A 20,595-nucleotide genomic window follows, 5' to 3' on the forward strand; every position below is an offset into this window, starting at 1 on the left:
ACTGTAATCTGGGTCATAATAGACTGTTTCTCAAAGATGGCCCACTTTGTCCCCTTACCTGGACTCCCATTTATTTATTTAAAGCTTTTTCATACTGGTATTAGTAGTTACATCATATTGGTTTACATCAGAACTGAAGGTGGAAAAATAGGTACCGGGGATGGGACTACAGAGAACAAGAGAGAAGTAGCCGGAAATTGGCAAACAAGAGCAACAGACTGTATAAAATAACAAGTAAACAATGTGACATAACTTTATATATAATGGCTCGACTCTTCTTAACCCACGTATTTTGTGTACATAGTCTACCACAAGAGATCTTCTCCGATCGTGGCCCTCAATTTGCTGATCAATATTGGAAGTCTCTCTGTAAAAAGTTAAATATCTCGTTAAGCTTAATGTCAGCATATCACCTGCAAGCAAATGGCCAGGCCAAAAGGACTAATCAGTCTTTAAAAACCTTCCTGCGAGCGTACATCAACAACCAGCAAGATGACTGGGCTGACCTCCTCCCATGGGCAGAACTATCCCATAACACCCATATCGCCTCTGCCACGGAGGTTTCCCCCTTCGCTGTAGTCTTTGGTCGACAACCTCATATACCCCTAACGGTTCCACTCAGTGTACCCTCACCTGCAGCCCAATCTACAGCACAAACCATACGCTGACTCTGGAACCAAGTGAAAGAAAGGCTATGCCAAGCAGCTGACTGGGCCAAATACACCACAGATGCCCATCGTCGGACTGCATCTCTGTTCCTGCCAGGGCAAAAGGTCTGGCTTAGTACTAAGCACATCCGACTACACTTACCTTCCCTACAACTAGCTCCCAAATTCATCGGTCCATTCCCCATCCTTCGACGCATAGGAGCAGTCACCTACCAATTGAAACTTCCAGCTTCCATAGGGATTCACAACACGTTCCACGTGTTGCTTCTCAGCCCTTGGTCCTCTCCTGGCCTTCCCGAAGGCCTCCTCTGCCAACGCAACACTCAATGGAACCTGAGAACGCCTTACAAGTCAGAGAGGTCTTAGATGTCCGACACTGTCCGGGCCACTGAGAATACCTCCTGTCTGGGAGGGCTTTGGCCCAGAAGAAAATTCATGGGAGCCCTCTCACCACATTCTCGATAAAACTCTCCTTCAAGAATTCCACTAGCAACACCCAGAAGAACCCAGACTGTTAAGTGGGAGGCCTAGAAGGGGGGAACTGTTGCACATCCCGACCGCGTGGGTGCCTCGACCGGGCCTGCTCACCTCGTGCTGCCCAACACTAGCTCCGGTCTTGCCGCTGCCGCTAGCTCCCAGCATCCCCAACGCTCACCGCGGCCCTCTCTGGCTTCCTCCATATCGCAGGCCTCACAATGGAGCTCCCGTCGGGGCTCTGTGTCTTTGGCCGCCTCGGCCCCGCCCCTAGGTGCATGCGCGGCCAACATCTTCTGTTTTAAAGGGCCAAGCGCAGGAAACCTGACCTCTGACGCACCCCGATGACATCACGTAGCCCTAGTATAAGTAGCGAGGCCCTGTCCCCAGGACCTCACCTTGGCAATCGGGTCGACACCTACAGATGAAATTACTCCCAACTAATAACTACATCCCTCTGGAAATTGCACTATTAGACTCACCAAAACTACAAATCTGTCTGATTTACTGCCCCCCCCCCCCCCCCCAATACTCTGGATCGAAACTGCTCATCAATTATTGAATTCTTCCTTACAAAAATATCCATCAACAAACCCATAATCATCTTAGGTGACTTCAACATACACATAGATATCATCCCTCACTCCCACACTTGTTTCTCAATCATCCACGCGCTCTCTTCAATTGGCCTTAGCCAAATCATCAATGGCCCAACTCACAAAGCAGGTCACACACTTGACCTCGTCTTCATAAATACTAACACATGGAATAACCACCAAACAAAGATCACCAAGATACCCTAGTCGGACCACTCTCTAATCCATGCAAATTTATACTCAAACCATAAATTTACTACAGTAAAAAATCCACCTAAATCTTTCATATACAGACCACCTTTTTACATCGAAACACTTCAAGAATACTTACAAACAGAACTAACAAACAAAGACCTATCAAATGCCGAGAATGCAACTTCCTCCTGGATCTCCATCACCAAAACAGTAGCAGATAAGATAAACCCCATGATAAAGAAAACAATAAACTTTGATAAAATGAGGAAAATAGTTAGAAAAAACCCTGAAAGGTGCAGCTGCAAAGGTTAAAAGTGTTCAACAGGTTTGGACATTGTTTAATAATACAATCCTGGAGGCGCAGTCCATATGTATTCCACGCATTAAGAAAGGTGGAAGGAAGGCAAAACAATTACCGTCATGGTTAAAAGGTGAGGTGAAAGAGGCTATTGTAGCCAAAAAAAAATCCTTCAAAAATTGGAAGAAGGATCCATCTGAAGAAACTAGGATAAAACATAAGCATTGTCAAGTTAAATGTAAAACATCGATAAGGCAGGCGAAGAGAGAATTTGAAATTAAGTTATTTATTTATTTATTTGTTGATTTTTATATACCGACATTCATTGGAACATCATGCCAGTTTACATTGTAACAAAATAACAAGAGAGAGAAATACAATAAACAGGGAAGGGAAGGGGGGAACAGTAATGAAAGAGGAGAGAGGACAGCAGTAGGAAGGATAGGGAAAGAGAGAAATTTGATAGGAACATTTGAAGAAAATAAAATTAACAATAGATACTATGTACAGGTGTGCTGGTAGGTACCAGACCAGTGATGGCAGTGACAGGGAGAGGTGGGGGGGGGGGGGGAATGGTAGGGTAGGCTTAAAGGAGGGTGAGGGGAAACTAATAACAGAATTTAGGTGTCATTGCTTAGGGGGGAGAAACACTATATTTTGGAGTCTTTGCTTGGGGTGAAGAAAGGGGGAGAAAAGGAGAGGCAGAGAGGAGGAGAGGAGGAGAGGGGAAAGGGTGGGCTGCGGGGTTAGAGTGCAAGCTAAGTTTGGTCAACGTCTGGGTATGCTAATGTAAAGAGCCAGGTTTTGAGCCCTTTTTAAAATTTAGACAAGTTAGGTTCTAGACGGAGGGCCGTGGGCAGGGTGTTCCATAGGGAAGGACCGGCAATAGAGAAAGCCCTTTCTCTGGTTGAGGTGTGGTGAGCAGTTTTTAGGGAGGAGGTGTATAGGGTACCAGCAAAGTTGGATCTGGAGGGGCGGGTAGATGATCGGAAAAGTTGGCCATAGAGGCAAAAACTCATAATAAAAACTTTTAAAAATATATCCAAAGCAAGAAACCTGTGAGGGAGTCGGTTGGACCATTAGATGACCGAGGGGTTAAAGGGGCTCTTAGGGAAGATAAGGCCATTGCAGAAAGACTAAATGAATTCTTTGCCTCCGTGTTTACTAATGAGGATGTTGGGGAGATACCACTTTCGGAAATGGTTTTCAGGGGTGATGAGTCAGACCAACTGAATGAAATCACTGTGAACCTGGAAAATGTAGTAGGCCAGATTGACAAACTAAAGAGTAGCAAATCACCTGGACCTGATGGTATGCATCCTAGGGTACTGAAGGAACTCAAAAATGAAATTTCTGATCTATTAGTTAAAATTTGTAACCTATCATTAAAATCATCCATTGTACTTGAAGACTGGAGAGTGGCCAATGTAACCCCAATATTTAAAAAAGGCTCCAGGGGCGATCTGGGTAACTATAGACCAGTGAGCCTGACTTCAGTGCCAGGAAAAATAGTGGAAACTATTCTCAAGACCAAAATCGTAGAGCATATAGAAAGACATGATTTAATGGAACACAGTCAACATGGATTTACCCAAGGGAAATCTTGCCTAACAAATCGGCTTCATTTTTTTGAAGGGGTTAATAAACATGTGGATAAAGATGAACCGGTAGATGTAGTGTATTTGGATTTTCAGAAGGCGTTTGACAAAGTTTCTCATGAGAGGCTTCTACGAAAACTAAAAAGTCATGGGATAGGAGGCGATTGTTGCGTTTGTGGTTATTCTCGCCCTCTCTCCACCCTCTCTACCTTTGTGGCGACTCCCTTTGGCTCAGACGGACAGATGCCGCCGCGGATTCTCCCCGCCTCTTGGGCCCGGTGTCCCCCGGGCTGGCTTGACACTATGGATGCGCTATGTTCCTGATGATGTAAGAGCGCGCGCGCATGTGCGCGCGCTCCAGACTTTGAACCAGCAAGGGTGCGAATCTCGGGGATGTCCCCCCATAATGATGTAATCCATTTTCAATTTAAAAGGTCTTTGTTTGCTAACTACAAGCGAGTTAGCAAGGAACTCCAACGGGACTTGCTTCGGCAGTCCACGCTACTTGCAACTACGTTCCGAGTCAGCAAGGAGAATTCTTCTCCACTGCTCGGCCTTTTCAAACTTACCAGGAGTACCTGTTCCTCGGGGGCTTCGCGCTCTCTATTCTTGTTTTCAAATTGTTGGACGGGATCCGGTATGCGCTCCTCGAGGGCCTACGTTCCCGAAGACTCAGAATGCTCCTATTGCCTGGAGGCAATCGCAGACGTGAACACACAGATAGGAGCCGGTACTCGCTCCACGAGGGCCATTGTTCCTAATCTCTAAGGCTCCCTTCACTCTAAGACGTTATCGCAGGTACGGAGATCGTGAGTTACCATTGCAGATAGGAATCGGTACTCGCTCCACGAGGGCCTATGTTCCAAATTCCTTTCTCATACTCTCTTCTTCCTCAGAAGATATCTCATACCTATATATTATCGATTACTATTACAGATTAACAGATAGGAACCAGTACTCGCTCCACGAGGGCCTACGTTCCTGAATCTCTTCTAGCCTCTCTTCTATTCCAGAAGCCATCCCATACACAGTTATTGTGAGCTCTATTTCAGACTGCCTATAGAAACCAGACTCCAGTGTAAATAACAGAGTCACATCTACTCGTTCAAGACCTCTCATGATCTTAAAGACCTCTATCATATCCCCCCTCAGCCGTCTCCTCTCCAAGCTGAACAGCCCTAACCTCTTCAGCCTTTCCTCACAGGGGAGCTGTTCCATCCCCTTTATCATTTTGGTTGCCCTTCTCTGTATCTTGTCCATCGCAACTATATCTTTTTTGAGATGCGGCAACCAGAATTGTACACAGTATTCAAGGTGTGGTCTCACCATGGAGCGATACAGAGGCATTATGACATTTTCTGTTCTATTAACCATTCCCTTCCTAATAATTCCTAGCATTGTTTGCTTTTTTGACTGCTGCAGCACACTGAGCCGACGATTTTAAAATATTATCCACTATGATGCCTAGATCTTTTTCCTGGGTGGTAGCTCCTAATATGGAAACCTAACATCGTGTAACTACAGCAAGGGTTATTTTTCCCTATATTCAACACCTTGCACTTGTCCACATTAAATTTCATCTGCCATTTGGATGCCCAATCTTCCAGTCTTGCAAGGTCCTCCTGTAATGTATCACAGTCTGCTTGTGATTTAACTACTCTGAATAATTTTGTATCGTCCGCAACTTTGATAACCTCACTCGTCGTATTCCTTTCCAGATCATTTTTATATATATTGAAAAGCACCGGTCCAAGTACAGATCCCTGAGGCACTCCACTATTTACCCTTTTCCACTGAGAAAATTGACCATTTAATCCTACTCTCTGTTTCCTGTCTTTTAACCAGTTTGTAATCCACGAAAGGACATCGCTGTTATAGACCTGCTCCCCAGAGGGGAGGAGTTAGCAATCTGTTAGCGATCACTCCACCAGGGGAAGCAGAGTTAGCACTCTGTTACGGATCTTGCTAAGGAGTAGCAATCTGTTAGTGCTCTGCTCTTCCAGAGGGAAGGAGTAGCAACTGTTATGCTTTCCTCCTGTAGAAAGATGAACCAGCAACCTGTATGATTCCCATGGGGAGATAGCTATCTGATATGGATCAGCTTCCGCAGAGAGAGGAGTAATGGTCTGATGTCGGTTGGCTCCCACAGAGTGGCAGATGATACCACTCTATTAGTATAGGAAGTAACACTTAGTAGAAATAGTGAATCCCTGGGCTGATGGCAGATGACAGCGCCCTCAAGTGGAGATCCTGAGAGGGACCACCGGCTAGGCTGGAGTATTGAGACAAACACAGATAGTTCTTTATTAGACTGGAAGTAGAACCACCAGAGGTGGCAGTAGTGAGTTGATATGCCCGGCAGGGCTGAAGTCCCTCTGATAGTGGAACTACGATCTCTGAGTTGCTGAGCTGTAAGGAGAGACTATAGGTAGTGAGTGGACAGTGTATGCTGGGCATAACCAGTGGTAGAAGATATACTCACAATTGTAGAGGTAACGGTGGTGGGGCCGCTTGGCAATAGTGATCATAATATGATCAAATTTGATTTAATGACTGGAAAAGGAACAGTGTGCAAATCCAAGGCTCTCGTGCTAAACTTTCAAAAGGGAAACTTTGATAAAATGAGAAAAATTGTTAGAAAAAAACTGAAAGGAGCAGCTACAAAAGTAAAAAATGTCCAAGAGGCGTGGTCATTGTTAAAAAAAATACCATTCTAGAAGCACAGTCCAGATGTATTCCACACATTAAGAAAGGTGGAAAGAAGGCAAAACAGTTACCAGCATGGTTAAAAGGGGAGGTGAAAGAAGCTATTTTAGCCAAAAGATCTTTATTCAAAAATTGGAAGAAGGATCCAACAGAAGAAAATAGGGTAAAGCATAAACATTGGCAAGTTAAATGTAAGACATTGATAAGACAGGCTAAGAGAGAATTTGAAAAGAAGTTGGCTGTAGAGGCAAAAACTCACAGTAAAAACTTTTTAAAATATATCCGAAGCAGAAAGCCTGTGAGGGAGTCAGTTGGACCGTTAGATGATCGAGGGGTTAAAGGGGCACTTAGAGAAGATAAGGCCATCGCGGAAAGATTAAATGATTTCTTTGCTTCGGTGTTTACTGAAGAGGATGTTGGGGAGGTACCCGTAATGGAGAAGGTTTTCATGGGTAATGATTCAGATGGACTGAATCAAATCACGGTGAACCTAGAAGATGTGGTAGGCCTGATTGACAAACTGAAGAGTAGTAAATCACCTGGACCGGATGGTATACACCCCAGAGTTCTGAAGGAACTAAAAAATGAAATTTCAGACCTATTAGTAAAAATTTGTAACTTATCATTAAAATCATCCATTGTACCTAAAGACTGGAGGATAGCAAATGTAACCCCAATATTTAAAAAGGGCTCCAGGGGCGATCCGGGAAACTACAGACCGGTTAGCCTGACTTCAGTGCCAGGAAAAATAGTGGAAAGTGTTCTAAACATCAAAATCACAGAACATATAGAAAGACATGGTTTAATGGAACAAAGTCAGCATGGCTTTACCCAGGGCAAGTCTTGCCTCACAAATCTGCTTCACTTTTTTGAAGGAGTTAATAAACATGTGGATAAAGGTGAACCGGTAGATATAGTATACTTGGATTTTCAGAAGGCGTTTGACAAAGTTCCTCATGAGAGGCTTCTAGGAAAAGTAAAAAGTCATGGGATAGGTGGCGATGTCCTTTCGTGGATTGCAAACTGGCTAAAAGACAGGAAACAGAGAGTAGGATTAAATGGACAATTTTCTCAGTGGAAGGGAGTGGACAGTGGAGTGCCTCAGGGATCTGTATTGGGACCCTTACTGTTCAATATATTTATAAATGATCTGGAAAGAAATATGACAAGTGAGATAATCAAATTTGCAGATGACACAAAATTGTTCAGAGTAGTTAAATCACAAGCAGATTGTGATAAATTGCAGGAAGACCTTGTGAGACTGGAAAATTGGGCATCCAAATGGCAGATGAAATTTAATGTGGATAAGTGCAAGGTGATGCATATAGGGAAAAATAACCCATGCTATAATTACACAATGTTGGGTTCCATATTAGGTGCTACAACCCAAGAAAGAGATCTAGGTGTCATAGTGGATAACACATTGAAATCGTCGGTACAGTGTGCTGAGGCAGTCAAAAAAGCAAACAGAATGTTGGGAATTATTAGAAAGGGAATGGTGAATAAAACGGAAAATGTCATAATGCCTCTGTATCGCTCCATGGTGAGACCGCACCTTGAATACTGTGTACAATTCTGGTCGCCGCATCTCAAAAAAGATATAATTGCGATGGAGAAGGTACAGAGAAGGGCTACCAAAATGATAAGGGGAATGGAACAACTCTCCTATGAGGAAAGACTAAAGAGGTTAGGACTTTTCAGCTTGGAGAAGAGACGACTGAGGGGGGATATGATAGAGGTGTTTAAAATCATGAGAGGTCTAGAACGGGTAGATGTGAATCGGTTATTTACTCTTTCGGATAGTAGAAAGACTAGGGGGCACTCCATGAAGTTAGCATGGGGCACATTTAAAACTAATCGGAGAAAGTTCTTTTTTACTCAACGCACAATTAGACTCTGGAATTTGTTGCCGGAGGATGTGGTTAGTGCAGTTAATAAAGCTGTGTTTAAAAAAGGATTGGATAAGTTCTTGGAGGAGAAGTCCATTACCTGCTATTAAGTTCACTTAGAGAATAGCCACTGCCATTAGCAATGGTTACATGGAATAGACTTAGTTTTTGGGTACTTGCCAGGTTCTTATGGCCTGGATTGGCCACTGTTGGAAACAGGATGCTGGGCTTGATGGACCCTTGGTCTGACCCAGTATGGCATTTTCTTATGTTCTTCTGTAGATCTCTGTAGTGTCTTCTTTATGCAACAGAGAGTCTTCAGTATATAGGAACAGGAGCCGCAGGCTCATGAGACCTCATGAGAGGTCTTGAACGAGTAGATGTGACTCGGTTATTTACACTTTCGAATAATAGAAGGACTAGGGGGCATTCTATGAAGTTAGCAAGTAGCACATTTAAGACTAATCGGAGAAAATTCTTTTTCACTCAATGCACAATAAAGCTCTGGAATTTGTTGCCAGAGAATGTAGTTAGTGCAGTTAGTGTAGCTGGGTTCAAAAAAGGTTTGGATAAGTTCTTGGAGGAGAAGTCCATTAACGGCTATTAATCAAGTTTACTTAGGGAATAGCCGCTGCTATTAATTGCATCAGTAGCATGGGATCTTGAGTACTTGCCAGGTTCTTGTGGCCTGGTTTGGCCTCTGTTGGAAACAGGATGCTGGGCTTGATGGACCCTTGGTCTGACCCAGCATGGCAATTTCTTATGTTCTTATAAAAACCCAAAACATCAGAATCAATGGTACAATGAAAACATCAGATCAGCCAAACGAGAACTCAGAAAAAAAGAGAAAACCTGGAGAAACAACAATAAATCATCCACACTACTTAACGCATACAAAGCACAACTAGCAGATTACAAAAAACTCATCCGCAAAACAAAAAAAGACTTCTACTCAAATAAAATAAACAAATACCAACATAACCCAAAGATGCTTTTCAATATTGTAAAAAGCCTAACCAAACCTATCAATGATGACAAGCTATCTTCAACATCCAAGATGACAAGTAATGATTTTGCAGAATTCTTTAATGAAAAAATAAAAAACATCATAAATAACAATCTCAACATCAACACCATCTCACAAAACCAGAAAAAACAGAAAATACAAATCTCTCAAACTTTAAGTTGGCCCAATTTTGAAACTGCATCATCACTGGAAATCCAAACAATAATCAAAAATATGAACCCAGCAAAACACCCTATGTACTCCATTCCCATAACGATGTTAAAAAATATTGAACCTTCAATAACTAAAATTTTAACTGACATCATAAACCTATCCCTCACTGAAGGAAACTACCCTGAATGCCTAAAATCTGCAATTATTAAACCCATTCTGAAAGAGAACAACCTTGATCCAGATAATCCACTGAACTACCGACTCATATCAAACCTACTCTTTATTGCCAAAATCATTGAGAAAATCGTACACTCCCGTCTCAGTGACCACCTTGAAGAAAACAACATCCTACTTCCCACTCAATTTGGCTTCAGAAAACAATTGAACAAGAAACATTACTACTATCTTTGAATGACATCGTACTCAAAGGTTTTGAAAATGGCCACAGCTACCTTCTGGTACTACTCGATCTATCAGCAGCATTTGACACGGTAAACCACTCCATTATGATTGAACCACTATCTGAAATTGGTGCAAAAGAAAAAAACCCTACAATGGTTCACATCATTTCTTTCACAAAGAACATACCAAGTATGTGTCAATAATACCCTTTCAAAAAAAATAAATCTTGACACCAGAGTCCCCCAATGATCCAACTATTAGCGACCCTCTTCAACATTTATCTCCATCCAATATGCCACTTATCAAACTTCAACCTGACCCACTTCATATACGCTGATGACATTCAAATATTAATACCAATAATCAACTCATTGGAAGAAACCTACAAAAAAACAGCCACCTACCTAAACAAAATAAAACTACTATCCAACTTGAAACTCATACTAAACTTTGATAAAACTGAAATAATCATACTAGACAGAACAACTTTCCTCAACCACTGCCACTCAACTTAATAAACCAAAAAGTGGCTATCACAGTCAATCACGCATGCAACCTTGGAGTCATAATTGACAAAGAACTCTCCTTCAAAATCACATCACAGCTAAAATCAAAGATGGTTATCACAAACTCCTAACATTACATCATTTAAAACCTTTCCTCTTCCCCAGTGACTTCAGATCAGTCCTTCAACTACTTATATTCTCCAACCTGGACTACTGGAACTCCCTATTATTCAACTTACCTCATAATACAATCCATCCACTACAGATCCTGCAAAACGCAACTGCAAGAATACTCACCGGATCTAAAAAAACATGATCATATCACTCCCAGATTTATATCTCTACACTGGCTCCCAATAAAATTTAGGATCGAATACAAAATTCTATCCATACTACATAAAATAATATATGAAAATCAAACAAACTGGCTTAGTTCTTCCATAAAATTGTATGCTCCAAACAGAAACCTCAGATCAGCAAATAAAGGTCTATTAAAGATTTCTCCTTCTAGATCCAAACAACTCACCTCAACTCAAAAGAGAGCAATTTCACTTGGAAGCCCCAAACTCTGGAACACCCTCCCAATTGAACTCGGGATTCAAGAAAAAAACTTTCAAGAAAGAGCTAAAAACATGGATGTTTACCAAAGCCTACCAACTCACCCAATGACTAAAAAAACCCTCCGTTCCCATCCTTTCACACTTGAAAACAGATTGACCCAAGAATCTTGTGATTTACTTAGTTCTGTATTATGTTCTTGATTAATTTATAAACTAGTTCATAATGTTATACTCTATATTAGCAACCATATGAACCATTTTTGAAAACACAGTTAAACTTCATAACTTTGTAAACCGTTGTGATGGCGAAACAGAACGACGGTATATAAAAATTGATAAATAAATAAATGAATGAATGATATGGGAGATGTACCATCTATAATGCTTTGGGATTGTTTGAAAGCTGTGGTGAGGGGTAAATTGATTTCCCAGGCTACTTTTAAGGAGAGGGGGAGAGAAACATCTCATTTTGAACTGCTCCTACAAATCACTGAGTTACAACTACAACCTAAGAGAGGGGCGGACCCCAAAATTTTGGTTGAATTAGAAAATGCGAGAAATAAGTTGAAAATCCTAAATGTTGACCAAATTGCCTTTCAGCTAGATTTGATAAAGCAGAAGTATTTTGAGTTTGGAAACAAGGCTAGTCATTTATTGGCTAGAATGTCAAAGAACAAATTTCTGCAGAACCAAATTGTTAAGGACAGGAAGCAAGAGGGAAAGAGTGGTGACTGACAATATGGATATTCGGAAAAGACTTGCCCAATTTTGTCAAGAGTTATATTCCCAGATAGTACGATCCGTGAAGTTGATATTGATGGGTATCTTGATGATATAACTTTTCCCTCCCTGTATCTAGAAAACTAGTAGATGCTAAATAGAGAGTTTGTTGAATTAGATGTTCTTCAAGTTATTAAAGAGCAGAAGGTGGGTAAATCTCCTGGCTTGGATTGTTTTTCTGCAATGTTTTATAAATAGTTTAGTTTGGTTTTGGTTAAGCCCTTGACATTGATATTTAATTCTCTTCCCATGGATGCTAAATTGGCCAGAGGCGCTAATCTGGCTGGGACACTACTTCCCAAGGGAGCAAAGATGCTACACTGAGAGCAATTACAGACCCATTTCATTATTGAATATAGATGTTAAAATATTGGTTAGGGTGCCAGCAGTACATTTAAGCAGTGTGGCCACTACTCTGATCCATAGAGACGAAGTTCTCTTTATACCGAGTTGCCTATCTTCCGACAGTGTACATAAGATTTTGAATTTAATCTGCTGGGTGAGGGCTAGAGAAATTCCACCTTTGTTGCTAACTGTCAATGCAGAGAAAGCCTTGGAGTTCACTGGCAGTTCTTATTTAAAATCTTGGAAAAGATGCAGGTGGGAGCAAATTTTCTCCAATGGAGTCACAAATTATATGAAAACTCGACAGCTTGTATTAAGGTGAACGGGGTGGGGGGTACTCTCATTCATTTTTGATTGGGTGAGGAACCAGGCAGGGGTGTCTGCTTTTTCCTTTCCATTTTGCCTTGGTGTTCGAACCCGTAGCATAAAGGCTTCATAGTTCACAGGAGATAAAGGGGATTATAGTGGGAACAGTTGATTATAAGCGTACTCTGTTTGCTGATGATCTTATGTTGGCTTTATGGGCCTGGCTTCAACCCTGTATGCCTCGCTTGTTGACCTTAGAAGTTACGGCAGCGTGTTTGGATTTAACATGAGTGAGGATAAATCGGAAATATTGAAATTCACACTAACGAGAGAGCAGGTTGATCATTTAAGGAGACAGTTCCCATTTAAATGGACTGAAATTTAGGGGTGAATATTGACCCTGATCACAAACAATTGTACCAGCTTAATTATGATAATCTATTGAGGGCGCTTTCTCAATATTTGGATAAAGGGGATAGGCACAGTCTCTCATGGTTGAGCAGAATCGCCACTGTGAAAATGAATGTACTACCCCATTTATGATATTTCTTTTCCAAACTCTGACAGTTCACATTCCAGAAAAAGTTCTAAAGTTGTGGCAAAGGAGGCATAGGGCTACTCGAGTTGCCCATTCAGTCTTATATCAGCCTAAAAAGAAGCGGTTTGGGTGTTCGTAATATCCTGTGGTATTTTGTGGCCTCTCAATTTAGGGCTATTAATTGTCATAGAATGCAGGAAATAAGCAATAAGTTCAAATTGAACAGGGATTTATGGGTGTGGCCCTACGCTCTTCTTTTGTCTGACTCCCTCAAAGATACTGGCGATCCTTGATGTATATATCCTCTTATACAGATCTCGCCTTGGCCTTATGGAGGAAGTGGAAAAGTCTTAGTGGGTAACAGAGATTATCATAGTTCATTCTTTCTGTATAATAAGGGCTTCCCTCCAGTAGCTTCCTCTGGAGATTTTTTTTTTTTTTTTTTTTTTTTTAATTTTGTTTTATATACCGGCAACCGTTTGCACATCGTGCCGGTTTACAGATAACTTACAACCGAAAATATGTAGGCAAAGCCTTTACAAGGAACATTGTGTAACAAACAAAGTAACATAGTAAGTAACTAGAAAGGTAAAATAAATAACTAAGGGGAGGGAGGGGAGGGGGTAGACGAGACTAAGGAAGGGGAAGGGGGATGGAGTGGATACAAAAGGAGAAGCTATGTACAGGGGTACAAGGGACAATTGATGTGTACACAGGTTATATACAAAAAGGAGAAGCTATGTATAGGGGTACAAGGGACAATTGATGTGTACACAGGTTATATACAAGATTGTGTAGGCGCAGAACAACAATAATTGAGGTAAGAAAGTGTATGCGGTTGTGCTGAGTAACATTTTTAGGTTTGTAGTTCCTTAGAGGGGGTGGGTGTGGGTGTTGGGTGTAGGTCCTGTGGGGGAGTGTAGGTGAGAGAAGGATTTCGGGTAAGGGTGTTAGTAGGAGATGATGATGATTGGGGGTATGCTTGGAGGAAGAGCCAGGTTTTGAGTTTCTTTTTGAAAGTGGGTGTGGAGGTTTCTGTGCGTAGGTCAAGGGGCATGGAGTTCCAAAGGGAAGGGCCTGCGAGGGAGAGGGCCCTATTAGTGGTGGAGATGAGTCTTGTGGATTTTATGGAGGGGGGAATAAGGGTTGCACGGAGAGAGGAGCGGGTGGGTCTTGTGGAGGTACGAGGGAGGAAAGGTGGGTTTAGCCAGTTGTAATGTTCGTTAGTAATACTTTTGTGGATGAGGGTAAGGGTTTTGTAAATAATTCGTGAGTGGATAGGAAGCCAGTGGAGGTTGATGAGGGTGGGAGTGATGTGGTCTTTTTTATTGGCATTAGTAAGGATGCGTGCAGTAGCGTTTTGAAGGAGTTGTAGAGGTTTCAAACATTGTAGAGGTTTCAAACATTGACAAGCTCTAGGTATTACTATTGTAATGGACCTTCCAATTCCATTAACATTAAGCCCTGGGTAAACTGTTATTCTAGTTATAACAGTTTAGGCTAGTGAATGGGGGAATTTACCACTCAAATGCAACTCCTCCTTTGAGGGTGCTGGAATGGCTGCCACTCTGGGAGACAATAAAAACTGAGAAACTGGGCAGTCCCTTATGGTTTACTTGAAGTTAGGAAGTAGTAAGGAGCTTTTTTCCTGAGTTGGTTTTTCAGGCCCAAGCAGAGGAGTCAGGCATGCCCAGAATCGAGAGGGTATTCCTTCCAGTCCACTCATTGGCTTATTGTAATTTCCCTCTGGGTTTATTTTCAGGTTTTACATTTTTTTGTGGTAGGAACCTTGTGAGACCCTTGGTATCATCTGGGCCCAGGGCTCGGGGAACCCTGTGCCTGGGGTGCCCTTGGTAAGGAAGACCTGCCCCTCCATACCCTCAACAAGGAATGAGGTATAATGGTGACCCACTGCAAGGAGGAACTCTGGTAGAAATTTAAGTTGAAGGGGAAAAGACTTTGGTTTTTGAGACCTAGGAGAAACATTTTGGCTGCCCCTTTTCTACCTGAGAGGAACATCAGGAGTTACTTGTACCTAAGTGGATCCTTGCCATCTGGGATCTGGAGAATGAGGAACAGAAAAGAAGAATTAGCTAACTAAGAATTTTTTGACATCTTCAAGGAAACTGACCCGGAATCTTCACTCCGGGGAGAGAGAGGGATTTTGAGCTCTTTGTGCCAAGACTATTTTGCCCATCTTGGGTCAGGGTTGAAGGGGTATTGTTGCCACACTAGAGGATACCTTGTCCACTGGGGTCTTCATTTTTCCACACTCTGTGAAGGATGGAGATACCCCAGGTCCCTGTAAGAAGAAACTCTTGCACAGACTGAGGTAAGAGACTGTTACCAAGATATTATCCTGGTGTGCAAAGGCCTACGTTATTTTTCCAATTCTAAATTGAATACACACCAGTAAACATTTAGGGGCAGATTTTTATTCTTACGCGCGCGCACAAATGTATACTCGATTTTATAACTTATGTGCGCTACTGCGCGCATGTTATAAATCCAGGGTCGGCGCGCGCAAGGGGGTGCACACTTGTGCACCTTGCATGCGCCGAGCCCTAGGGGAGGCCCGATAGCTTTCTCCGTTTCCTCCAAGGCCACTCCGAGATCAGAGCGGCCTCGGAGGGAACTTTTTTCGGCTCCCCCCCACCTTCCTCTCCCTTCCCCTATCTAATCCCCCCCCTACCTTTTGTTGTCAAAGTTACGCCTGCCCAAGGCAGGCGTAACATGTGCACGCTGGCCGGCTGCCGTGCCAGAGGACTCGGGACCATCCCTGGACTACCCCCGGACCGCCACCCTGGCCCCGCCTCCGGACCACCCATTTTTGAAAGCCTCAGGACATATGCGCATCCCGGGGCGCGCTCAGGGGTAGGATTTCGGGGGTTACGCGCGTATCCCTTTGAAAATCTACCCCTTATTTTGGACACCATATCCCAAGTCTGGAGTGGCTTTTTTGGCAGGTACAGCCCCCAGTGGAAAATAGAAAATATTACTTCTCTTCCAGGGACAAAAAGGAGTTACCACCATCCTTAGAATGGCAGGCACTGAAAACGAAACCTCCCCCCACCCCCCCCCATCTAACAAAGATCCAGGGTCAAAATATTGTGGTCAACCTAGTCTGAGGTTCCAGCCCTAAAGAGACAGTAACAAATTTCTTTTATGGTCCCATTGGAGTGCAGTCCGCACCCAGGGATGGGGTTACACTATGGGGTCGATTTTAAAAGGAGCGCATGCGCAGTTCCAGGCGCACACATGGATATACTGATTTAATTGGAGCGAACTGGGAGGGAACTAGGGAAGCCCAACGATGCGTCGCTGCGCGAATTCTTGAAATTCTACCCCCTTTTGCCCGTCCATGTGTGCACACCAGGTAATACGCGCACTTTCTTTTTAAAAATCTACCCCTTACTGTTTATAAGAATGACACGTTGCAGCGGTTCAACAAAATTTGGAATCCTTATGTACAATAGTTGTCTGAGAAAAGCCCCTCGGAGTCATAGATTTGGTGGAATGGAGACTCCTGACATTTTGATTTATTTTACAGCATGTGGAATTGGGGGGGGAATGAGGGTGGATTGACGGGAGGGGGGACTTATTTCAAAACTGAGTTAATATTCTAGATTATAGCAGCCTACAAGTTTAATTGCAATTGTATAATCCCAAATGATTGCAATGTAGGATGGACTTTGTTGCTTCATATACCTTTTTTTCAATAAAAAGAAAAAAAATGGCAGGTAATATATCCATATATTTATTCCCTATTCAGTTACAGTGCAGTACTGGACATTCAAAATCTAAGCTCAACAGTAGCAGCTGGTGGTGTAACAAGCATTATTTCATCCACACTTTGTCTTCCACCTCTCCTCTTCTCTGCTACCTTTTTATATCTCATCTCTTAATTCATTTTCACTGATGCTATTGTACCATCCCATCTCCAAAAAGCCACCAACATCACTGTGTTATAGCTCCATGGTCCAGTCCAGATAATAGCAGGTTGGAATAAATAAAACTACTGAAGTCTCTTTAAGGTTATCTTTTGTTGAATGAGCTAAACTGCTCTGCAGCAGTCTGCCAGAATTTCAGTGTTTGTGTTCACTTGTGAGGCCTAAGATACCAAACAACAGTGGTGTTTAACTGGCTAACATTTCCCTTTTATTTGCAGGGAGTTGCAGAGGAATATAACAGGCTGAAAGACCTGAAGAGGGTAAGCCCCCTATATGCCTGATGGGGAGGGTGAAGAGGAAGGTGTTTTTTTCCAATTTATGTATAGGGGTAGTTTGTCTGTAGCTATGGCTGATTTATTTTCCCAAACTGCATTGTAGCAGCCAGACACTATGCATGGCCCATTCTCTCTGGTGTATAATGCCACTGATGCTTTACTGATGTCAATGAATAAAGCAGAATTGCCTACCTGTAACAGGTGTTCTCACATATGGGTGACATCATCAGGATGGAGCCCAATCACAGAACACTTTTGTCAAAGTTTCTAGAACTTTGACTGGCACCTACTGGGCATTCCCAGCATAGCACCAACCCTGCAGCCAACCCAACACCGCGGGGTGGCGGGCGGGTTTCATGAGGACTAACATCCTGCTGTCCTGTGAGAACACCTGTTACAGGAAAGCAACTCTTCTTTCTCACAGGACAAGCAGGATGGTAGTCCTCACATATGGGCAAGAACCGAGCTGAGGATGCCCGAGCAATGCACCAAATGTACCAAAAGACGTGCAACAGGCACCAGAACTGGGGTGGAATTTGGTAGAGGGCATCCTGAACCCTACCGAGTTGGCGGATGTTGGTACCTCAGTTCGCAAATAAGTTGAGTAGCACAGACTGTCCGAAGATGGAATCTTGTCTGCCAGCCTTGTCTAAACAATAATGGGCTGCGAAGGTGTGAAGAGAGCTCCAGGTAGCAGCCTTACAGATGTCAGCAAACGTCACCGAGCGTAGGTGCGCTACTGACAGAGTGTGCTTTAACACTGTCTTGAAGTGAAATGCCTGCCTGTTGGTAACAAAAGGAAATACAGTCTGCTAACCAGGAGGAGAGAGTCTGCTTACCCACAGGTTCGACCCAATTTGATGGGATCGAAGGAAACAAACAATTGAGTGCATTTCCTGTGGGCAGCTGTACGGTCTACATAAAATGCTAGAGCACGTTTATAGTCAAGGTCATGCAGAGCCCGTTCTCCTGGGTTTGAGTGGGGCCTGGGAAATAGACAATTTAAGGTTAAACTTGGAAATTGTGTATCAGACCCCTTCAACTCAGCCAGAGGAGTCCCCCAAGGCTCATCCCTATTCTCCACCTTGTTCAACATTTATATGTTACCCGACTGCCAGCTCCTAACTGACCTAGGCCTCATTCATTTCATTTATGCGGATGATGTCCAAATTCTTTTCCCTGTAACGGACTCCTTCCCTAACGCATTAAAAATGTGGGACAACTGCCTCACATCAATCAACACCCTCCTCACGACTCTTAATCTTGCCCTCAACACTGCAAAAACCGAGCTCCTCCTCATTTCACACAGTGAAATGCAACTTCTATCCCCAAAGCACCCCATTTCTCCCAAAATTCACGAAACCTGGGAGTCATCATAGATAATCAGTTTAACTTTAAAAAAATTCATAAACACCACTACCAAAGAATGTTTCTACAAACTTCATGTACTTAAGAAACACCGACTCCTCCTCTACTTCAATGACTTCCGCACCGTTCTTCAGGCCCTCATCTTCTCTAAAACAGACTATTGTAACTCCCTCCTGCTAGGCCTCCCCAACTCGTCCATCAAACCACTCCAAATATTACAGAACACCGCAGCCAGAATCCTCACCAATACACGCAAAATGGACCACATCACTCCCATCCTAAAAGACCTCCACTGGCTACCCATCTCGTTCAGAATCCTCTACAAAAGTCTCACTATCATTCACAAAACCCTATACAACCAGGACCTCAACTGGATGAAAGACTCTCTCTTTTTTCACTCCTCCAACAGACCTACCACATCTGCCTACAAAGGGACCATACATACACCAACACCCAAACTCACACACCTCAGCTCCACAAAAGACAGGTCGCTGTCAATTGCAGGTCCCACAATTTGGAACTCAATGCCTCCTAATTTATGTTTGGAACCAAACTCACACATGTTTAAAAAACACTTAAAGACCTGGCTCTTCCAACAGGCTTTTAGTTAGCTAGCCTCTCCTCAATCAATCTTTCTTCATGTATACTGAATGCCCGCTTTACTTTGTCACACGCCACCACCACACGATACTAAAATATTGATACATGACTTTTATTATATTTTGCACCATTGTTTCTCCCTCTATTCCTTTGTTTTAGTTTTCGATAAATTACTTATGCCTCTATTCTCTCCTAATGCCGCCGAAACTCTGGAGGCGGTGTCAAAGATGTCATATGCCGAACGTACTTCATGTTTGCCAGCATCTAAACCCTTTTGTACTAGGGCATGAAGTTGGTCCTGGAATTGCAGAGGTAAGGCTTCAGCAAATTCCTGAATCTTCATAAACAGGGTCCTATTGTACTGGGTCATGTATAATTGATAGGAAGCAATGCGAGAGATGAGCATTGACCCATGAAATACTCTACTTCCAAACGCATCCAGAAATTTCTGTTCCTTTCCTGGGGGACTGGAAGAGTGGGGTTTGGAGCATCGTGCCCTCTTCTGGGCTGACTCCACAACTACTGAATGATGATCTAGTTGAGCTCTCTGGAAGCCAGGGGCTGGCTGAACTAGATAAGTGGCATCTGCCTTACGGTTGACAGGTGCCACAGAGCCAGGGTGCTCCCAATTTCTCTTTAAAAGGTCCAAGAGGATGTCATGAATAGGGATAGACATGATTTCCTTAGGAGCATCGAGAAATTGGAGAAGTTGTAACATCTGATGCCCAGAGTCCTCTTCGGTCTGAAGCTAGAATGGAACAGTTTCAGACATTTCTTTAAGAAAGTTGATAAAGGACAAGACCTCTGGAGGAAAATGCTTCCTTCATCAGGAGGAGAGGGCTATGAAGGCAGATCGTCTGAATCCTGGGACAAATCATCGGTCCAGGGATTGTATAGCTCATCACCAGCTCCCATATGTTCATCAGAAGAGAGTAACGGTGTTATTCCGGAAGTTCAGGGCCTAGGCATCGATGGTCTTGGAGGTGGAACTGAAGGCATCGATGGAGGCATCAATGGGGGCATCGACGGCATCAGAGGCACCGATGGAATCGGTGACATCGATTGATGTGTCAGTGGTAGCACTCTGGAGGGCTGAATGGAGATCGGTGATTTTTCTTCTTCCGATGACAAGGGTATTGGTGAGGAATGAATCGGAGCCATCAGTTCCCTATGATGCACTGGTGGAAGGGCACCAATTAACTTATCCATTCTTGCCAATAGTGGTGCAAGCGCCATGTGTATAAGATCGGTGGCCGGAGCAGGAACTGGCACCGGTATCTATGGAGGTTTGAACCCCTGGAGTGCTTTACTGATGGCCTCTTGGATCATCTGATCCAATTCCTCACGGAAACCTGGGGCAT

General features: G+C 43.1%; 1 protein-coding gene across 1 annotated transcript in view; it reads left to right on the forward strand.

The window, feature by feature from the left end:
- The window catches only part of LOC115097730 (occludin-like), an 88,738-nt gene that overhangs the window by 62,704 nt on the left and 5,439 nt on the right, over positions 1–20,595 (forward strand). Inside the window, exon 7 of the mRNA XM_029613746.1 lies at positions 17,210–17,251. Within this exon, the coding sequence (XP_029469606.1) occupies positions 17,210–17,251 (42 nt within the window). The remainder of the gene's footprint in view (positions 1–17,209; positions 17,252–20,595) is intronic.

This window comes from Rhinatrema bivittatum, chromosome 8 (genome assembly GCF_901001135.1).
Source record: "Rhinatrema bivittatum chromosome 8, aRhiBiv1.1, whole genome shotgun sequence".
NCBI classification, from domain to species: domain Eukaryota; kingdom Metazoa; phylum Chordata; class Amphibia; order Gymnophiona; family Rhinatrematidae; genus Rhinatrema; species Rhinatrema bivittatum.